The sequence below is a fragment of the Daldinia childiae genome, assembly GCF_008694065.1.
Source record: "Daldinia childiae strain JS-1345 chromosome Unknown Scaffold3, whole genome shotgun sequence".
Lineage (NCBI taxonomy): Eukaryota > Fungi > Ascomycota > Sordariomycetes > Xylariales > Hypoxylaceae > Daldinia > Daldinia childiae.
In genome coordinates, this window is record NW_022984644.1 from 2437739 (window position 1) to 2453498 (window position 15760).

General features: G+C 45.4%; 4 protein-coding genes across 4 annotated transcripts; 1 reads left to right on the plus strand and 3 right to left on the minus strand.

Annotated features, from left to right (window-relative positions):
- Nucleotides 1-1979: 1979 nt before the first annotated feature.
- GL218_03384 (putative 3-hydroxybutyryl-CoA dehydrogenase) lies at nucleotides 1980-3064 on the minus strand (the record flags this gene model as incomplete). The annotated part of the gene is made up of 3 exons (XM_033579942.1): nucleotides 1980-2710; nucleotides 2777-2876; nucleotides 2939-3064. 3 exons carry the CDS (start codon nucleotides 3062-3064, stop codon nucleotides 1980-1982), a joined length of 957 nt encoding a protein of 318 aa, XP_033436687.1.
- A 990-nt stretch (nucleotides 3065-4054) lies between these two features.
- GL218_03385 (Topoisomerase 1-associated factor 1) lies at nucleotides 4055-7628 on the plus strand (the record flags this gene model as incomplete). The annotated part of the gene is made up of 3 exons (XM_033579943.1): nucleotides 4055-4132; nucleotides 4192-6568; nucleotides 6619-7628. 3 exons carry the CDS (start codon nucleotides 4055-4057, stop codon nucleotides 7626-7628), a joined length of 3465 nt encoding a protein of 1154 aa, XP_033436688.1.
- Nucleotides 7629-9128: 1500 nt separating this feature from the next.
- On the minus strand, nucleotides 9129-11106 carry GL218_03386 (putative formate dehydrogenase; the record flags this gene model as incomplete). The annotated part of the gene is made up of 4 exons (XM_033579944.1): nucleotides 9129-9475; nucleotides 9539-10083; nucleotides 10233-10387; nucleotides 10819-11106. The coding sequence occupies 4 exons, from the start codon at nucleotides 11104-11106 to the stop codon at nucleotides 9129-9131; spliced, it is 1335 nt and encodes a 444-aa protein (XP_033436685.1).
- A 1782-nt stretch (nucleotides 11107-12888) lies between these two features.
- On the minus strand, nucleotides 12889-13729 carry GL218_03387 (putative phosphatidylethanolamine-binding protein pebp protein; the record flags this gene model as incomplete). The annotated part of the gene is made up of 2 exons (XM_033579945.1): nucleotides 12889-13523; nucleotides 13582-13729. The coding sequence occupies 2 exons, from the start codon at nucleotides 13727-13729 to the stop codon at nucleotides 12889-12891; spliced, it is 783 nt and encodes a 260-aa protein (XP_033436686.1).
- Nucleotides 13730-15760: the final 2031 nt, after the last annotated feature.

Consider the following 15760-nt stretch of genomic DNA (forward strand, 5'->3'; position numbering starts at 1 on the left):
AGCGCGGATTAGACAGTCAGCTTTACTCTTTCTCGAAGAAGCTGAGTAATGCTTTAAATATGAAGACGTAAAATCATACTATTGTTCTTGTGTGTGAAGTGATTATAACTTGCTGATTCGAGGGAGTTCTCCTGATGTTGACGATGTAGTGTCGACGGTTGTAGAGCGGTGGTAATTTAGCAACCCACCCACCACTTATGCTTGTCTAAGGTTACCTTAGGATTATGTCTTGTTACCTTATGCAAAACTTTCCTGTCTTACAAGAAGCAGCAAAAGACAGAAGTAAACGGCAAAGGACATGAATCGACATTAGAAGAGATAGATAATTAATATGATACTGTAAAAAGATAGTGCGGTATAAACCTTAAGCTTTTATGTTATCCGGGGGGGTCCCCTTATTATTTTACTTAGCCAGACGCCACAGTCTGTAGCTATAGAAGATGTAGGAAGCAATAGCTTAAGGATTGAAGCAACACTTTTGACAAGAATGATAGGAAAGGAAATCACGAAGATTTATAGATAAGACTCTGGCCCCATTACTACCATACTAAAGTAAGAGGTCTTTAGAATGCTTGTATTGCATACACTTTTCATGCTGCTATCTCTTTCCAAATTACCTAGGTAAATTAAATAGTTTTCTTTAAATTCACGACCGAGACTAAGAGCTCTTAGAAGATGCTTGCCTGGACTTTGTTTTGTTCCCTTACAACTGGCGTGCAATAGATTAATGAGATATTAAATGCTTGACCACTGGGAAATTTTAGATCATCAAGATTTCTTAGAATAGGCTTCTTTATACATTTAGATTTCTTATTTGGGATTCTAAAGCTGAGCGGGCGTTGCTTCTCTTTCAATAGAAATCAATAATGGAGGTAGATTCCTTAAAAATTAAGATTTAATTGCGGAAGGTAGAGTACACCTACCTACTTGTCGCGTACTTGTCGCGTACTTGTCACTCGCAGTTACTTCAATAACCAACTACCCAACCTTAGGTACTCAGAAATATATCTCTAAGGAAAACCAAAACCATTTAAACTCTAATTTTAATTCATTACTTCTCTTTCCTCTATTGCATATTCAATATGTTGATATCTAACACTGCACGCCCTGGAACTACGAGCAAGTAGCAATAGCAAAATCGGCAACCTGTCAAGGTTTTTATTTTGATTTTTTAAGAAAAGACCAGAACTATTAGACATTATTACCTGAGAACTTCCTCAGATGCTTTTGTTGTGCTTGGCCAACGTAGACCCCCGATTGCAGTTCATATGCTAATCTGACATGTAAGTACCAAATATGCTCTATATATTTCTACATTGTACGAACGACGCATATTTATGATGACAAATATCCTACTTGGGAGGCCCTACGAAGGTGTCAACGACCCACACGTACTCATTCCATCTGAGATTTGTTTCCTCGTATTTTGTTGTTTTTGTGTACTATACTACCGTATTAGCTAGCTGCTAACTATAAACATTAGGTATGCTAGGGGCTAGGCAGAAATTGTCATCATCACCAGCTCTAAGATGCCAGTCCTCTCCGTGAGACTTTGGATTTTGAAGGGTTTATACCATGACGACCTGAAGCAACCCCGAATAAATGCTTACATTTATTTGTTTATATCGTTTTATTACTTATTATTGATGGTACTCGATACATCCCGGGCTACGAATAGTGATACGCGCCTTTTAATATCGGCATAACTGGGCAAGTTGTTTGATGTTGACGATTGCTTAAGGTATTCACGTAGGTACCTAAGTAATCTATTCTATTGGTATATTTCCTTACAATGGTTTCAACTTCGGCCCTCTAGTTCTCGGAACTCTTCGCCCCCTTGATATCCGCCTCTGTAGTGGCGTATGAGCGGGCAACCCCCTTCCGATAGATATACACCTATTTATTGAAATCATAAAACCCGAAACCATGTCCTGATCCGACATAAATGTATAATATTATGACTTTTAATTTATACTCATTTAATAGTCATAAAAGCCCTTACCGCTCTTCTTCCCTAGCCAGCCAGCATCTACCATCTTAGCGAGAAGTACACTCGGTCGGTATTTTGAGTCTCCTGTCTCCTGGTGAAGGACTTTCATGATAGCTAAGCATGTATCAAGTCCAATAAAGTCAGCTAGTTGGAGCGGTCCCATCGGTACATTCGTGCCGTTCTTCATGATGGCATCAATAGCATCTCGGTCACCAACGCCGGTTTCTAGACATATCACCGCTTCGTTGATATACGGCATCAGGATACGGTTCGCTAAGAATCCTGGGGAATCCGCAGACACAGAGGGTATCTTCCCCATGGCCTTACAGAAGGCAACAGCAGTCTCGAGGGTCTCGGCGCTTGTCTGTAACCCGCTAATGATCTCGACACCCTTCTGGATGGGTACGGGGTTCATAAAGTGAGTTGATACTACGCGAGAACTTGCTGACGTGTCGGTGGGGTCCTTAGTAGTCGCTGCGGCGATCTTCGTGATGGAGATGGACGATGTGTTGGTTGCTAGGATAGTGTGCTTCGGGCAGATTTCAGCAAGCTTGGCGAATATGTCGAATTTCAGCTGCGGAATCTCCGGCACGGCCTCAATTACAAAATCAACCTTTGAGAGCTCTTCAATAGCTGTGGTAGGCAAGAGCCGAGATCTTGCCTCATCCGCTTGCTCTTGTGTGATGCGTGACTTAGAAACATCCTTTGATAATAATTTTTCTGGATATTATTGAGTACTCCAATTCATATTGAATGAACGTCATGATTGGGAATAATACGACGAACCTGCAAACCCAATTCCTTTATCAAGTGAAGCCTTTGAAGAGTCCACAAGTGTAACGGGAACACCAGCTCTCTGAGCGGCGACCAAAGCTATACCTAGGCCCTGAGAAAATGTGAGCTGAGTGGTGAAGACGTTGAATTACATGTGATAGAAGCAAGTTTTACCATTTGACCCGCGCCTATGACGCCTAGGCTCTTCACCTCAGCTCCATATCGAGCTGGGCTAGAGCTAAAGTACCTAATTTGACGGGTGAGCTGAGAAGCTCTTATTCTCCCAATTGCGCTCGCCATTATATAAATTTAGAATGACACTCTAACACTGAGTAGAGGTAAGTTAGCGAGTTGTGACGACTTGTAAGTTAAGATGAGGGATGAACCGAGGGCGCACCTCATCCCAAAGCTATCCCAGAACCTCAGCCCAAAGTCTAACCCAATTAAGCAAGTGTGGACCTTTTCCCACCCCAATAGTACTAACGCACCCAAAACTCGACTACCATTTCATTAACATTATATTTATACAAATATATACTTTTATACATTAGTATGATATTTAATGAAATATAAATAATTTTATGTAATTAATTAAAAATCGATTAATAATTAATTGTTAATCGATTACGTATTAATTTTTAATTAATTTATAATTGATTATATAAATCAAGTAAAAAATAAGGAATAGGTAAAGGTATACATTTAATTGATTAAATGTCAAGCGCTATAATATAGGGAATTTCGTGGTTGTGGCGCGCTGTAATATAGGGAACTTAGTGGCTACAACGCGCTGTAATTACAGGGCATTTAAGCTTATATTTTAATGAGACACAAAAGCTCACCCCAAAGTCACCTGATGTACGGATCGGTAAAGCTCACCCCAAAGCGGGGACCCTGTCAATTGTAACCAATCAAACCTTTGGATCCAAGGTCTTAGCTTTTGCCAAATCGGGTTAGACTTTGGGCTGAGGTTCTAGGATATCTTTGGGATGAGGTGTAGACTCGGATGAACCGGCTAGTTACCGGATAGCCTCGGGATACGGATATCTGTGGGGCTTATGACAAAGGTACCTTGTATAGTGCACAAGCCACAAGACCCCTCGGCCCCACTCCAATGGATTGGAAGAGGATTGGCGCGTCTTTCTGTAAATTAAAACGCGTCTTAACACGCGTTTTCAATTTATACCAGCTCAAGCCTTCCCCTTCTTGGCATTGATCATTAATGACGACTATTCAAGATTGAACAACTGTGAGAACTTAGGTGTAAGGAAACAATTCCTCACCGCCGACATGGAGTCTTCGGATCGTACTACTACTGATGTAGTGCATCCCGAAGTTCGGGCGCACGTCAACAGTCTTGTCTCAGCTGTTAGTAGTTTTTGCTGCGTCCCTTTTGCTAATAATAAAATACTAATTGCGATATGTAGCTTGGTGGTTTCAGTGCTGACGATGATGGACGCTACGTATTTGGAGACTCTGCCCTAGAGGTTTTACGTGATATTAAGAAATGGATTCGATTCTACGACGAGAAAACGAACCGAATGGATGTTGCGCGATGCTTGTCCGAAGCGAACATAATTGAGGGCGATTTATTACATATTATCGCGGCTTGGTCCGAAAACGAGACCGACAATAAATTTAGGGCGAGGGCTGCTCTGGCATGTTTGGAGATTATGGTTCCGTTGACATGGCCACTGGAACGGGATCTCGACCAGATGACCATCAACCACCATCGACATCTCCCGGTGCTACAGATTGCCCAGGTCGGCTATAAGCGTGCTATAATAAACTTCGATGCTGCCCAGGTTCTTCATACCGCTGTACGGGTTGCATTACCTTCTATGGCTCTGTCCCGTGGTGATCGATCTGGACGTGACGAAGGCATCATCAAGCTAATCTTACTATTCATACGAAATGTTGCTATGATTTCGCCACCCCCTGGAATCAAATACGACGGCGACGAATCTCAGATCTCGCGATCGGCTCTAATTGATGCGTTTTCTTATCAAGATATTCTACTTACTCTCCTTACGATTGCTTCCAATACGGGGGAGGATTTTAACCAGGAAGGCATCATTGTGATGGAGATTATATTCCATCTAGTCAAGCGTGTTGATGTTTCTAAGCTGTTCATGGATGAGAAGCAGCTTAGCAAGACACAGTCGAACGAACTCACAGCAATGATGAATAAAGAGGCAGCAATGCACCGGCCTTACAATCGAAAGGCCCCATCTAGGCATAATCGATGGGGGACTATGGTCTGGGTGGATCGAGGCGATGGCAAGGTTTCAACTATCAGTGGCCAGGATGCCTTGCTGGATGCGGCGAAGAGACAGCATAAGATGGACAACAGCAAGGTATATCGACCTCCACGGAGACCAAGGAAAGAGGAAATGGAGCCAAAGGATCTAGGCCCTCCAGTATCACTAAACGTTAGAGCGCGACAGCAGCTCAAAGGTTTCGTGGAGGAATTCCTAGATTCTGGCTTCAATCCTCTCTTCCAGCACGTCCGAAAGAAGCTTGACGAGCAAAAAGACTATATCTTCGAATATCACTCGCGTCAATTCTTCTATCTAGTATCCTGGTTTCTGGAAGCTGAAAGAGTACGGAAGAAGGCCGCGAAGGATCGCAAGTCGGCTAGCGCTGAAGATTTTGGTTATTTCAACCTTGTTGCTGGGGTGCTCAATCAGCAAACATTTATTACGTTGAATAGAGCCATTGGAGATTCGTTAGAAAGCAAGCGTTGGCAAGTGTTATGCGCTGCTATGCGATGTTTTACTCAGATACTTTTGACAGTTCAAGAGATGTCAGAGTCAGGTAATGAGGAAGACGAAGAGATTGCAGATAATATTCTTAGCCGCATTTTTTACGAAGAGGAGACGCACGACAGAATTGCGAATATTGCAAGGAACTACAAGGATCAAGGCTTCGAGTATCTCGACGCTTGCACTGAACTTACACAGACTTACCTTCGCGTTCTGGAAGCGTATTCGAAACAGAACGTGGATATGCAAGTACGGTCAAGACGACGTGTCCGAAAAAAGAAGAAGGCCGCGAAAGCCACTGGAGATGACGAAGAGAACCCCGTTGAAGAGGAAGACGATTCCGAGAACGACCAGGCGAATGCGGAACGAACATCAAGCGAACGAAAGTTCGACTTCGGTCGTTTTGTGAATCGGTTTACCCCTCAAGGCGTGGTGGATACGTTCGTCCAATTCACGAAATACTACCAGGACCTAAATGATTCTCAACTGAAGCGGGCACATCGGTACTTTTACCGCATAGCCTTTAAACAGAATATGAGTGTTATGCTCTTTCGAATCGACATTATACAATTATTCTACAGTATGATTAAGGGCCAGGAACCTCTGGATAAGGGCTCAACAATGTTCAAGGAATGGGAGGAGCTGGCGAAGCAGATTCTGAAGAAGTGCATCCGCAAAATCGAGGAGCGGCCACAATTGATCATCGAAATGCTGTTCTCTAAAATCAATGCTACAGCACATTACTTGGAGTATGGTTACGAGAAACAGACCCTATCTACGTCGCAGTCCAGGCCGGGAGCCGAGTTAGAGTTCCGACATATCGAGGAGCGGGAACAGCAAATTGCGATTGCTGTTGGTGTTTTGCTGGATAAAAACCTGGCTGATCATATCAACTGGGTTAAGGGCCAGCTATCTACAGCAGAAACCGAGAAAAGGGCCTGGGAAGCAGCTGACAAAGCAATGCCCTCAATAGAAGGAGCTGGTAATGAAGGCGAGCAGCAGAATGAAGAGAATGCTCCTAAAGAATCTCCTCCTATTTGTAGGTTTCCCCAGTCAAGTTCTAATGAGTTGCAACTAATACGTATTCAGCTATACGCCCGGATAATGATGCTCGTCGCACTGCCATGTTCAAGAATTCTCATCTCCGACTTCTCATGAAGCTCGTTGGTTTTGAACGACTCGTTCCAAGCGTGGACGAGACTCCTGAATCTGCTTGGGTTATCCCGCCGCACGTGACAGCCGACCAAATACAGGATTCCCTCGACCTAATCAAAAAGGCCGAGTTCAATCCGCCAACATTCGACGACGGCAAGCTAGCTGAAGACCAGCTAAGGAGGAAGGCGGCAGTACGGAAGAAGGCAGTCTTCGATGACGATGACGAAGGTATCGCTGACGACGACGACGACGAAATTCTCTTCCCTGCAGGCGGCCCAACGGCAAGAAAGGTAGCAGACGAGTTTCTAGATAAGCCGAAGAAGACCCGACGGCGGCGACGGCGCGGCAGTGATGCAGAAGAGCCTAGCGAAGATCAACTAGAGGAGAAAGCGCGTGCACGTAAGGAACGTGAAAAAGCCAAGGCGCGGCGGTTTAAGAGTGACTTGTATGTGCACGCGAGTGACGACGAGTCGGACGATGGAGAGCGGTGGGCCGAGTTTTACGCCAACGAAGAACGCATTCGGAAGCGGCAAAGTGCGACGGCGGCGAAAAACGCGGTTGCAGTTACGACATCCGCTGTCCCGAAACAGGCCGAGAAGCGCAAGGCGCAGGAGCTACTGGGGCACGATAGCGATAATGATGATGATCTCATCTTACCGCAGGGGTCGGAGGATGAAGATGAAGATGAGGGTGAAAGGAGAGAGAATGGCACGCCAAGGACGGATGATACGCCGTTGTCATCAAGTCCGCGTGCGGGCTCGGTATCGAGCGCGAAGAGAAGGCGTTTGTCGAAGGAGCCTCCCAGTTCGGCACCGGCCGCTACTGATGAAGATGTCGAGATGGCAGATGCAGATGCGGATGACGATGATGTGCCTGCTGCGAAAGCGCCTACGAGGCGGCGGGCTAGGGCGGGATTTATTGTTGATAGCAGCGACGAAGAATAATGATTACATAGGATGGGAAATATTGCATAGTCGGTGTTTAGGTGTGATTTAGCATAGGGCCGGGACGTGTTATGGACGATGCATAAACAAGCAAGCTTAATGAATGAAGCCTGAACATTCACAACGGCTATTAAAGATGTTTATTGAACATCGATATATTGTGTTTTGTAATTTTGTTATTAAGGAATGACTGGAACTATTCCAAGTTACCCGCTGGTCACATCCAAATCCAACTGTAATAGATAGCTAATTTACAAGAATAACTTTAAAAGTTGATATTAAGGATGGATGGTTTCAATAACTAGCATTCTTCCAATTCCGTCTTGATGATCCATGCTCTTTGCTTTAGTTCTTCTTCTATTTCAGGGTTAGTGTATTAGGTACTTAAGAATACACGATGATAAAGAAAAATGCAGTAAATAGGAGGTTAACTAACAGGGCAGTTTGCGCATCCGCAGTTCTGCTCGCACTTGCAGGTGCCAGAGCTGGCGCAGGTGCAGGAGCCGGCGTTGTTGCAGTTGCAAGCCATTGTGGGATTATTATTGGACTGTTTTAAATAGTCAAAGTAGTTATAGTAGGAGGTAGTAATGCAGTTGTAATCTTTAACGACTATGTTGCAATAGATGCTATTCAATTGCTGATTGGTTGGAAGGTAGTCGAGATGGGGGGGGGAGAAAGTTGGCCATCAAGGTTGGAGGAAAGGGGGGTTATTTATAATACCTTGGGTGTGTTATGTAATAGTTGCTTTTAGTTAAGTACATACTTGATGGGAGAGCTATGGGAATATGGCCTCCCTTGGTTTAGGTAGTTTCTTTGTTCAGAGCGAGAGACTAGTCCATGTCTCTGACGACACGATGCGGTATGGGCTCCGTTATCGTATGCTGGTGGTGTAAACGGTACGTCAGCGGCCCCCAGCTGAGATGTGCTGGAGAGGGGGGAGCTGGGCTTTGACACCTATTTTAGTTTAGGGAATGGACTAGCGGTAGCCACTTACATATGAGGGGGTGCTGAGACTGGCTCTCCATCAGGTGGTCGTTCGATTACTGTTGATTATTCGTTAAGAGTTTTGGTCACAAGGGATCGAATATGATAGAACTAGCTCTTAGTGGTGCGGCATAAGCTTGGTGGCTTAAGACATATGTAACTTATTACACAGACAACTTAGCTTAGCTACCTTTATAAAAGATGTTTAAAAGTTGGTCGTGTTTAAAACATTGGCTATGCTATAATACTAACTATCTAGGTAGCCATACACGCCTCAGACGAGATATTCATAGGTTCATATAGCCTTGCTCGTCAATACAACTATCTGCAAACCGGGAACCAACCGGCCATCATCCTTCCCATCATTTCATTCCAATAATGATGACTATGACTTAGTAATAGGTAGTAATAGTAGTAAAGTGTCATACAAAAAAAGTATAGGTAATTAGACATCTCCGGAAAAGCTAGCCATGCCACGCCATCCGTGTTTTAAGCTTGGGTTTAAAGTAGTTACGCTTAAGCCTTGCTTCGTTGGCCGTAGGCCTTGGTGACGTAGTCGCCGTCCTTGACGATAAGGTCCTCAAGGCGGTAGTCGTGACGGCCGGACAGGTAGCTGTCGAGGATGGCCTTGGTGCCGGCGGCGTAGCGCTTCTGTGCGTCGATTGATGTGCCCGACATGTGAGGTACCATGGCGTTGCCGCCGCCGAAGGGGTTCTTGGCGTATCGCAGAACGTGGTCCTTGGGCGCCGGCTGGGGGAACCACACGTCACCACCGTAGCCTCGTAGGTGGCCCGTCTTGAGCGCCTCGGCTACGTCTTCCTTCACGACGATGGCGCCGCGAGCAGTGTTGATCAGCCATGAACCTTGTGAATGTTAGTTAAAGTGTCGTGTGAGCGTCGAATAGGGATGTTTGTGTGTATACTCACCAGGCTTCATCTTAGCGATGAGGTCCTTGTTGAATAGGCCGCGGGTCTTCTCGTGCAGAGGGCAGTTGATGGTGACGACGTCGCACTGGCCAAGCATCTCCTCGAGGCTGTCGACGCGGCGGCAGCCGATCTCCTTCTCGACCTCGGGCCTCAGGGGCTGGTAGTCGTAGTATAGGAGCTCCTTGCAGTCGAAGGCCTTGAGGCGGCGCAGGACACGCTCGCCGATGCGGCCGACGGCGACCGTGCCGACAACCTTGTTCTCCAGGTCGTACTCGTTCTTGGCGGCGGCGGCGACTTCCCACTCGCCGGCTTCGATCATCTCGTGCGCCGGCACGAAGTTGCGGACTAGGACTAGGATCGTCATTACCACGTGCTCTGCTACCGACACGACGTTAGAGCCTGTCACTTCGGCTACCGTGACACCGCCGTTCGTCTTGTTTGCCGCGTTGAGGTCCACATGGTCGGAACCAATACCGGCAGTGATGGCGAGCTTTAGCTTCTTAGCCTTGGCTAATCGCTCGGCGGTTAGGTAGCCTGGGTGGAAGCTATCATGTGTTAGTTTAGTTTTGGTTTGTGGTAATTCTCTTAATCGTATAGTGATAGTAGTGTAGTGTCTTGCTCTTCTCTCCACTCAAGCTCAAGTACATTTCTATTACGATATCGAAACTATAAAGAGACAGTTGAGGTCACATACGGAGTAGTAATGATGATCTCAGCGTCTACGAGCTCCTTGTCGAAGGTGGAGTTCTCTCCCTCCTTGTCGGATGTGGTAACGAGTGTGTGACCCTGATCTTCGAGCCATTTTCGGATACCAAGTTCGTTCTCGGTCGTTCCCAGTAGCTCGGGCACCTATAATTGGACGGAAGAAAGATAGGTTAGTTCATGCTCATGCTGTAAAAGTGGAGAGAGGCAAGTAAATCGTGATGGGACTTCAGAAACTTCGGGGTTGTAGAGAGAGTCGCTTGTTCCAATTACCCCTCATCCTCTGCCCCCTTTTCCCCCCTCCCTCTCTTTCAACCATTACATCTGCCGCTACCTCTAGTTACCAAAGACAGACTATTGCATGTACGTTTCAGCCAATGACGCGTCAAATCGCCGTCATTGGACGGACAGTTTGCGCATGGCGAGAAACGGTATTGCGGGGATACGGCAAAAGAGGTATAAGAGGGCGAGTTTTAGAATTGGAGTAAAAGGGAAAAGGAAGAAAAAAAAGGAAAAAACATCATGATGGAATTGGGTAATAAGAATATTGTCTTATTTTTCTTTTTTTAATCACTTACCTCTTCGGCATGCTTGCCTCCATCGTATAGCACTAATAGAACTTTGACCTTTTCACGTTGCGTAGTTAGTAATCGCGTCGAAGCAGGAACTCGTAACGATGGGGGATTAAATAGGGTCGCGGATGAACTCTTATACGCCAGAGCTGCGCGTGACGTCAGATCAGCGCGCAGTGGCATATAAGACCGAGCATTGCGAACAGAACGAGCTGCTGCTGTGGTCGTAGAGAGTGCCCGCGTAGAGATGGGACGAATGCAGCAGGAGGAAAGGGGACGAGCTAATAATACCATTTTGAATGTCTTTTGAAGCTTTATCTAATAAGACTAATAGCTTCTGATGTGAGTTCGTTGGACAAGTCGGGATGTTGTACGTGTGTAGAGCTTATTGATGAAGCAATTTGCTAGTCCTGTTTAAGCTTCTCTGGGAAAAGAAACTTGATGACGAAGATATGAAAGTAGAATGATTAAAAGAGAAGCATAGAAAGAATTGTCTACGATGGAGGGAGATTGCGACCATTTATGGGTTGGAGCTCACTTCGCGCAACAAAGAGCAAAGAGCAATGAGCAATGGTCAAGGGGGACCAGAACGGCATCTTTCGTCCGTAGCGATTCAAACATAGAACAGCTCGGGAAGCGGAGAGGTGGACACTATCGGGTAATGTTTTAGCTGCTCTTTTTGAAGTACAGAGCTAGCCAGAGGTAGAGATAGTCCCCGTCGTTTGATAGTTCTGCAGAGCGCGGTCACGTAGTAGTCGTAGTAGTCTCCAATATGGCCACTAGGTATGCATAACAACTAGGAACTATGGCTACACTCCGCTACCGTATAGTCTACCTGATCTGATGTAGTCCTTGTACACAGTGAGCTAAGTGGAGGTAACGACATTGAGGTACAGATGAGGCATTCCGAGGCTACAGATAGGGGGTTTATTGTCTCACAGCCTCCAAACGCACGTTGGGTGTATCTCTTTGAGCCTGTCCAACCCGCGTGGGTGGGTGTATATCCCGAATATTGGATCACAAAGGGACTCGGTTGCCCGCCGGGAAGCTTCGGCGATGTTTCGGTGTGTGAGGCAAGGGTCCCGCACTTCTGATGCCCCTCGTCCTTGGGGACGGACTAGTGGACGCCTACCGTTAGGTTATCGGTCAGCTCTGGTAATGCCTAGGCCTAGGGAGTAGTTATGCTAGCTTATGAAAACGGCTATATCCGCTTAATGGAGAGGCTATGCGTTTAAGATTGATATGGCCACCTACATACCTACCTACCTACCTAGGTATTACATAAGGTAGGTAGTTAGGTGAAGATAATCCGAAGCTGTTTGGATGGAGCAAAGAGCTTTGTATTCGGCCCTCGGTGAAGTGGGGTCACATTTGGAAATACAAACACAAACATACCTCACATATCTTGTACATAAATTTGCGGGGAAGCTTGCCAAAGAGTTGGAGCTAGTCTTTTAGGAATGCAGCAAATAAGGCGGCCAAGAGGACAATGGGGGATGGTTGAGGAGGGGATACACAACCAGCATTTCTGGATCTGGGAACAATGTAGCATTCAGATCAATGATTGGTCAAGTCGTCCTAACTAAGTAAGAGAATGGGTACTATTTTATTCATGTACCTACATAATCCCGAAATATAGTTTCAAAAGCTTCGCGGCAGTTCTGGTCTCATCGAAGATCATCGGTACAGTGTAAGTGATATCGGGCGAAAAGCGTATATTAAAAGATAACCCACGATCGCAGAATTCGGCATAACACAACTTTATTTCCCCGGGCGTAGTTATTTATCCGCAATAATACCTAGAGCTTACTGTTACATGGGAGCTTCCATCTTAGCGGGTCAAGTACGTGCGCGTCTTTGGAATTTTCGGCATCTCCCCGAGTAGGATGCTCGCGCAGCTTATATGGGATAATCTGGCTGCTTGCGTCTCCGAAACACCGAGCCTACTATGCTCAAGTCATTACTGCTGTGATTTCCGCGGATCGAAGAGCAGGGATGTCGGCAAACATGAACGGTGTGTAACTTTGAAAGTTGTATGATATTTTCCATACCGCCTTTCTCCAGTCTACATTTAATTTACAGAGTAATAAATATAGCGCCAACCATTGCGATCCCTAATAACATTCCGCTTGCTTTGTCCGCCACGGCTGCACTAATAGGAACGAACGGTGTCTGGGTTGGTTTTGTAACAGATCCAGTTCCTGTGCTGCCAGCACTTCCATTCCCAGTCGTAGAGTTCCTTGAAGCTGAGGACGTCGCCGGGCCGGGGTTCGTAACGTTGAAGAAATTGCCGGCTAAAACTTTGTCCGCGAGTCCAGCTTGTGTTAAGACAGTCAAAGCATCAAAACCCAAACGGGTTGCAGCCGCATCCTTAAGGATATTCAAGTTGGCTTCTGTGGCGCTTGATGTATCTACCAGGATTTGGGTATATCGATGAGACAGCGGAATCCTCGCGGGAGGTGCCGGCCCGAGATATTCTGCAAATGCTCCTTGTCCTTGAGAATCCTTGAATACGAATGCATTCGTACTTCCTGTTGAAGTATTTATCGGTGTCGCCGCCGCACTCTGTGTGAGACCAGTTTGCATCCAATGCAGTAGAGTGTTCGTATTCGGCGGGCTATCCGTCGGGATATCGAGGTCGATCATCAATACCGCGAACGACGTCCCATCAACCTTAGACTGTGTTCCTATGGTTGGAGCTGTTTGTGTTGCTACAATTATTGTTAGCAAACCTGGGTTATAAGTAAGAATTCTGGGTCTAAGACTTACCCGCTTGTTCTAGGACATTTCCATCTGCTGCGGCGACATCGCCAAAGGAAACTAGCAGAGCAGATGTCGTCCCAGGTTCGAAGCCTTTAGGAGTGGAAGCCAGAGTTGCGGATGCACCCGCTAGGATGAGAAGGGATTTGCACAGCATCTTGATGAGATGGGACGAGATGGTGAGATGAGATGAAATTATGACAGCGTAGATTGACCAGCAATATGAGTGAGTTCAATAAAAATCATGAACCGAAGCTGATCAAACAGAAAAATCACTAGGAACGAGACATAGTGGATATATTTGAATGACTTACAATATGGAGCATATGTCATGGACTTACTGTAAAACCCGTGACGGCCATGTAAAAGCCGCGAAAATCTCCGTAACACATTCGATGTTCGCTTCATTTCGCGTCTCATCGGATGAAACGGGAGTGCGCGGACCTGCGACAGCGCCCAGAACCCGGGCATGAACGATGACGAAGGACTGGGATTGATATTACCAAATATTGCTAACATTTGAATAATCTTCAAGGTTCCTGGTTCCTGGTTCACTTACTCAGCAGTTCATACGGAAAAGGTCAGTGGAGTTTATTGAAATAGGTAGTTGGTTAGTTGCAGTTCGCAAGCAGTATTCATGTCTAGTATGTAGACACTATTCCCAAAATATGGTTAAGCGGTGATCTCTTCCCCTTTTTAGAGAAATGTAGAAAGGTCTGCCGGGGTGCAGCTCTTAGCGTGTTTCTTAATTAAGAAACTCGTTTCGATCAACGTCAATACATCTTTCTTACAGATTCTTACATGATAACCTTATTTGATCTTGATATGATAGCTTTAATATCCTCTTTTTTATATACCTACCTAGTCAGGTTCGAGTTAATATACGGACTACTTGCAAATGAAATCACGATATGAAAAGGCCAAAATTGAGAATGGTTTAGGTTGATCCTTACCTTAGGTACCTTTCAATGCGATCCGAACCAACACTCTTAAATCCAGTTCATCTCTTAAATCCGGTTCACCTCTAGAATGACCATGTCAAGATATCAGAAAATATCTTATTTCTATGATTTTAGCACTTAACTAGATGCACTACCATCTATCACTTTGAATAGTTTTATTATTCTCTTACATTCGCGAGGCTGACCTGTCGTGGGAAGACACAAAGTCGCTTATATCATTAAAAACGACATGTAATAATTTATCCCGACCCCCGGAGAGTATATCTATTAGAACGATTAACTTTCGGTGGAGATATTATCTCTTCCATCTATGTAAGTAGAAGGTATCAAGTTCCAACGCCCCTGTCTTAAATAATCTGCCTTACTAAAAAAAAGCTGCAGTGATTGATAACCTGTCAAATATCGAGTTGATAGCCTTCAACAGCATTCACCCTGGTTTGCATGCGAATGAGTAGTGAGGCGTTTACGGTCAAAATCGATCGTATGATTGGCTACGGGTCGGACGTTGGGGTGGACTCGGCGAACCAGCCGAGGAGGCCTCGGACCTCACAGCGGTCGGTATTAGGCCTCACGATATCCACTTGAATGGACTGTTAGGCGAATCGGCGGTGCTTGAAGCCTCATCACGATGCTGCGTATTCCCTTATTAGCTTCCGAAGGCTAAAGTACAACATGATCAGCGGTTGACCGTATCTAATCGATGTTTCACCCCTGCTGTTGGTATCGTTGGTATCGTTGGTATCTATTAGTATAGTTACACAAGCCCTTTGTTCATCAAGTATGAAGGCAGATTACTGGTTCTTGTTACATGTAGATGATGCACTATTGTACTGCTGTACTGCTGTAAACGGGTTGTAAGAGGGCCAAATTAATGATGCAAGAAATGGAAGTATGCCTACCTTAGGTAACCTACGTAGGTACCTATCACCTAGTTACTGTGCGTGGCCGCCTCGCGACCCATAGATGCCTTGTGCCTGCTGTTTAAGCCGGCAGGTTGCCTACATCATCTTTCTCTGTTGTTCTTTTTTTTTTTTTTACTTCAACTTCTCTCACTTACCTCATTCTAGTTATTTCGATGCACAATTTTGTGCCTTAACCACAATAGTGAGGTATCTATTTTTTTCAGTAAGGCCGCGCACTCCTTATAAAAACAAGGCTGCCAACAACATCTCTTTTTCCCTTGCAGCTCTGTTTGTTCTATTCAATCATCGCCTAACTAAGATCAT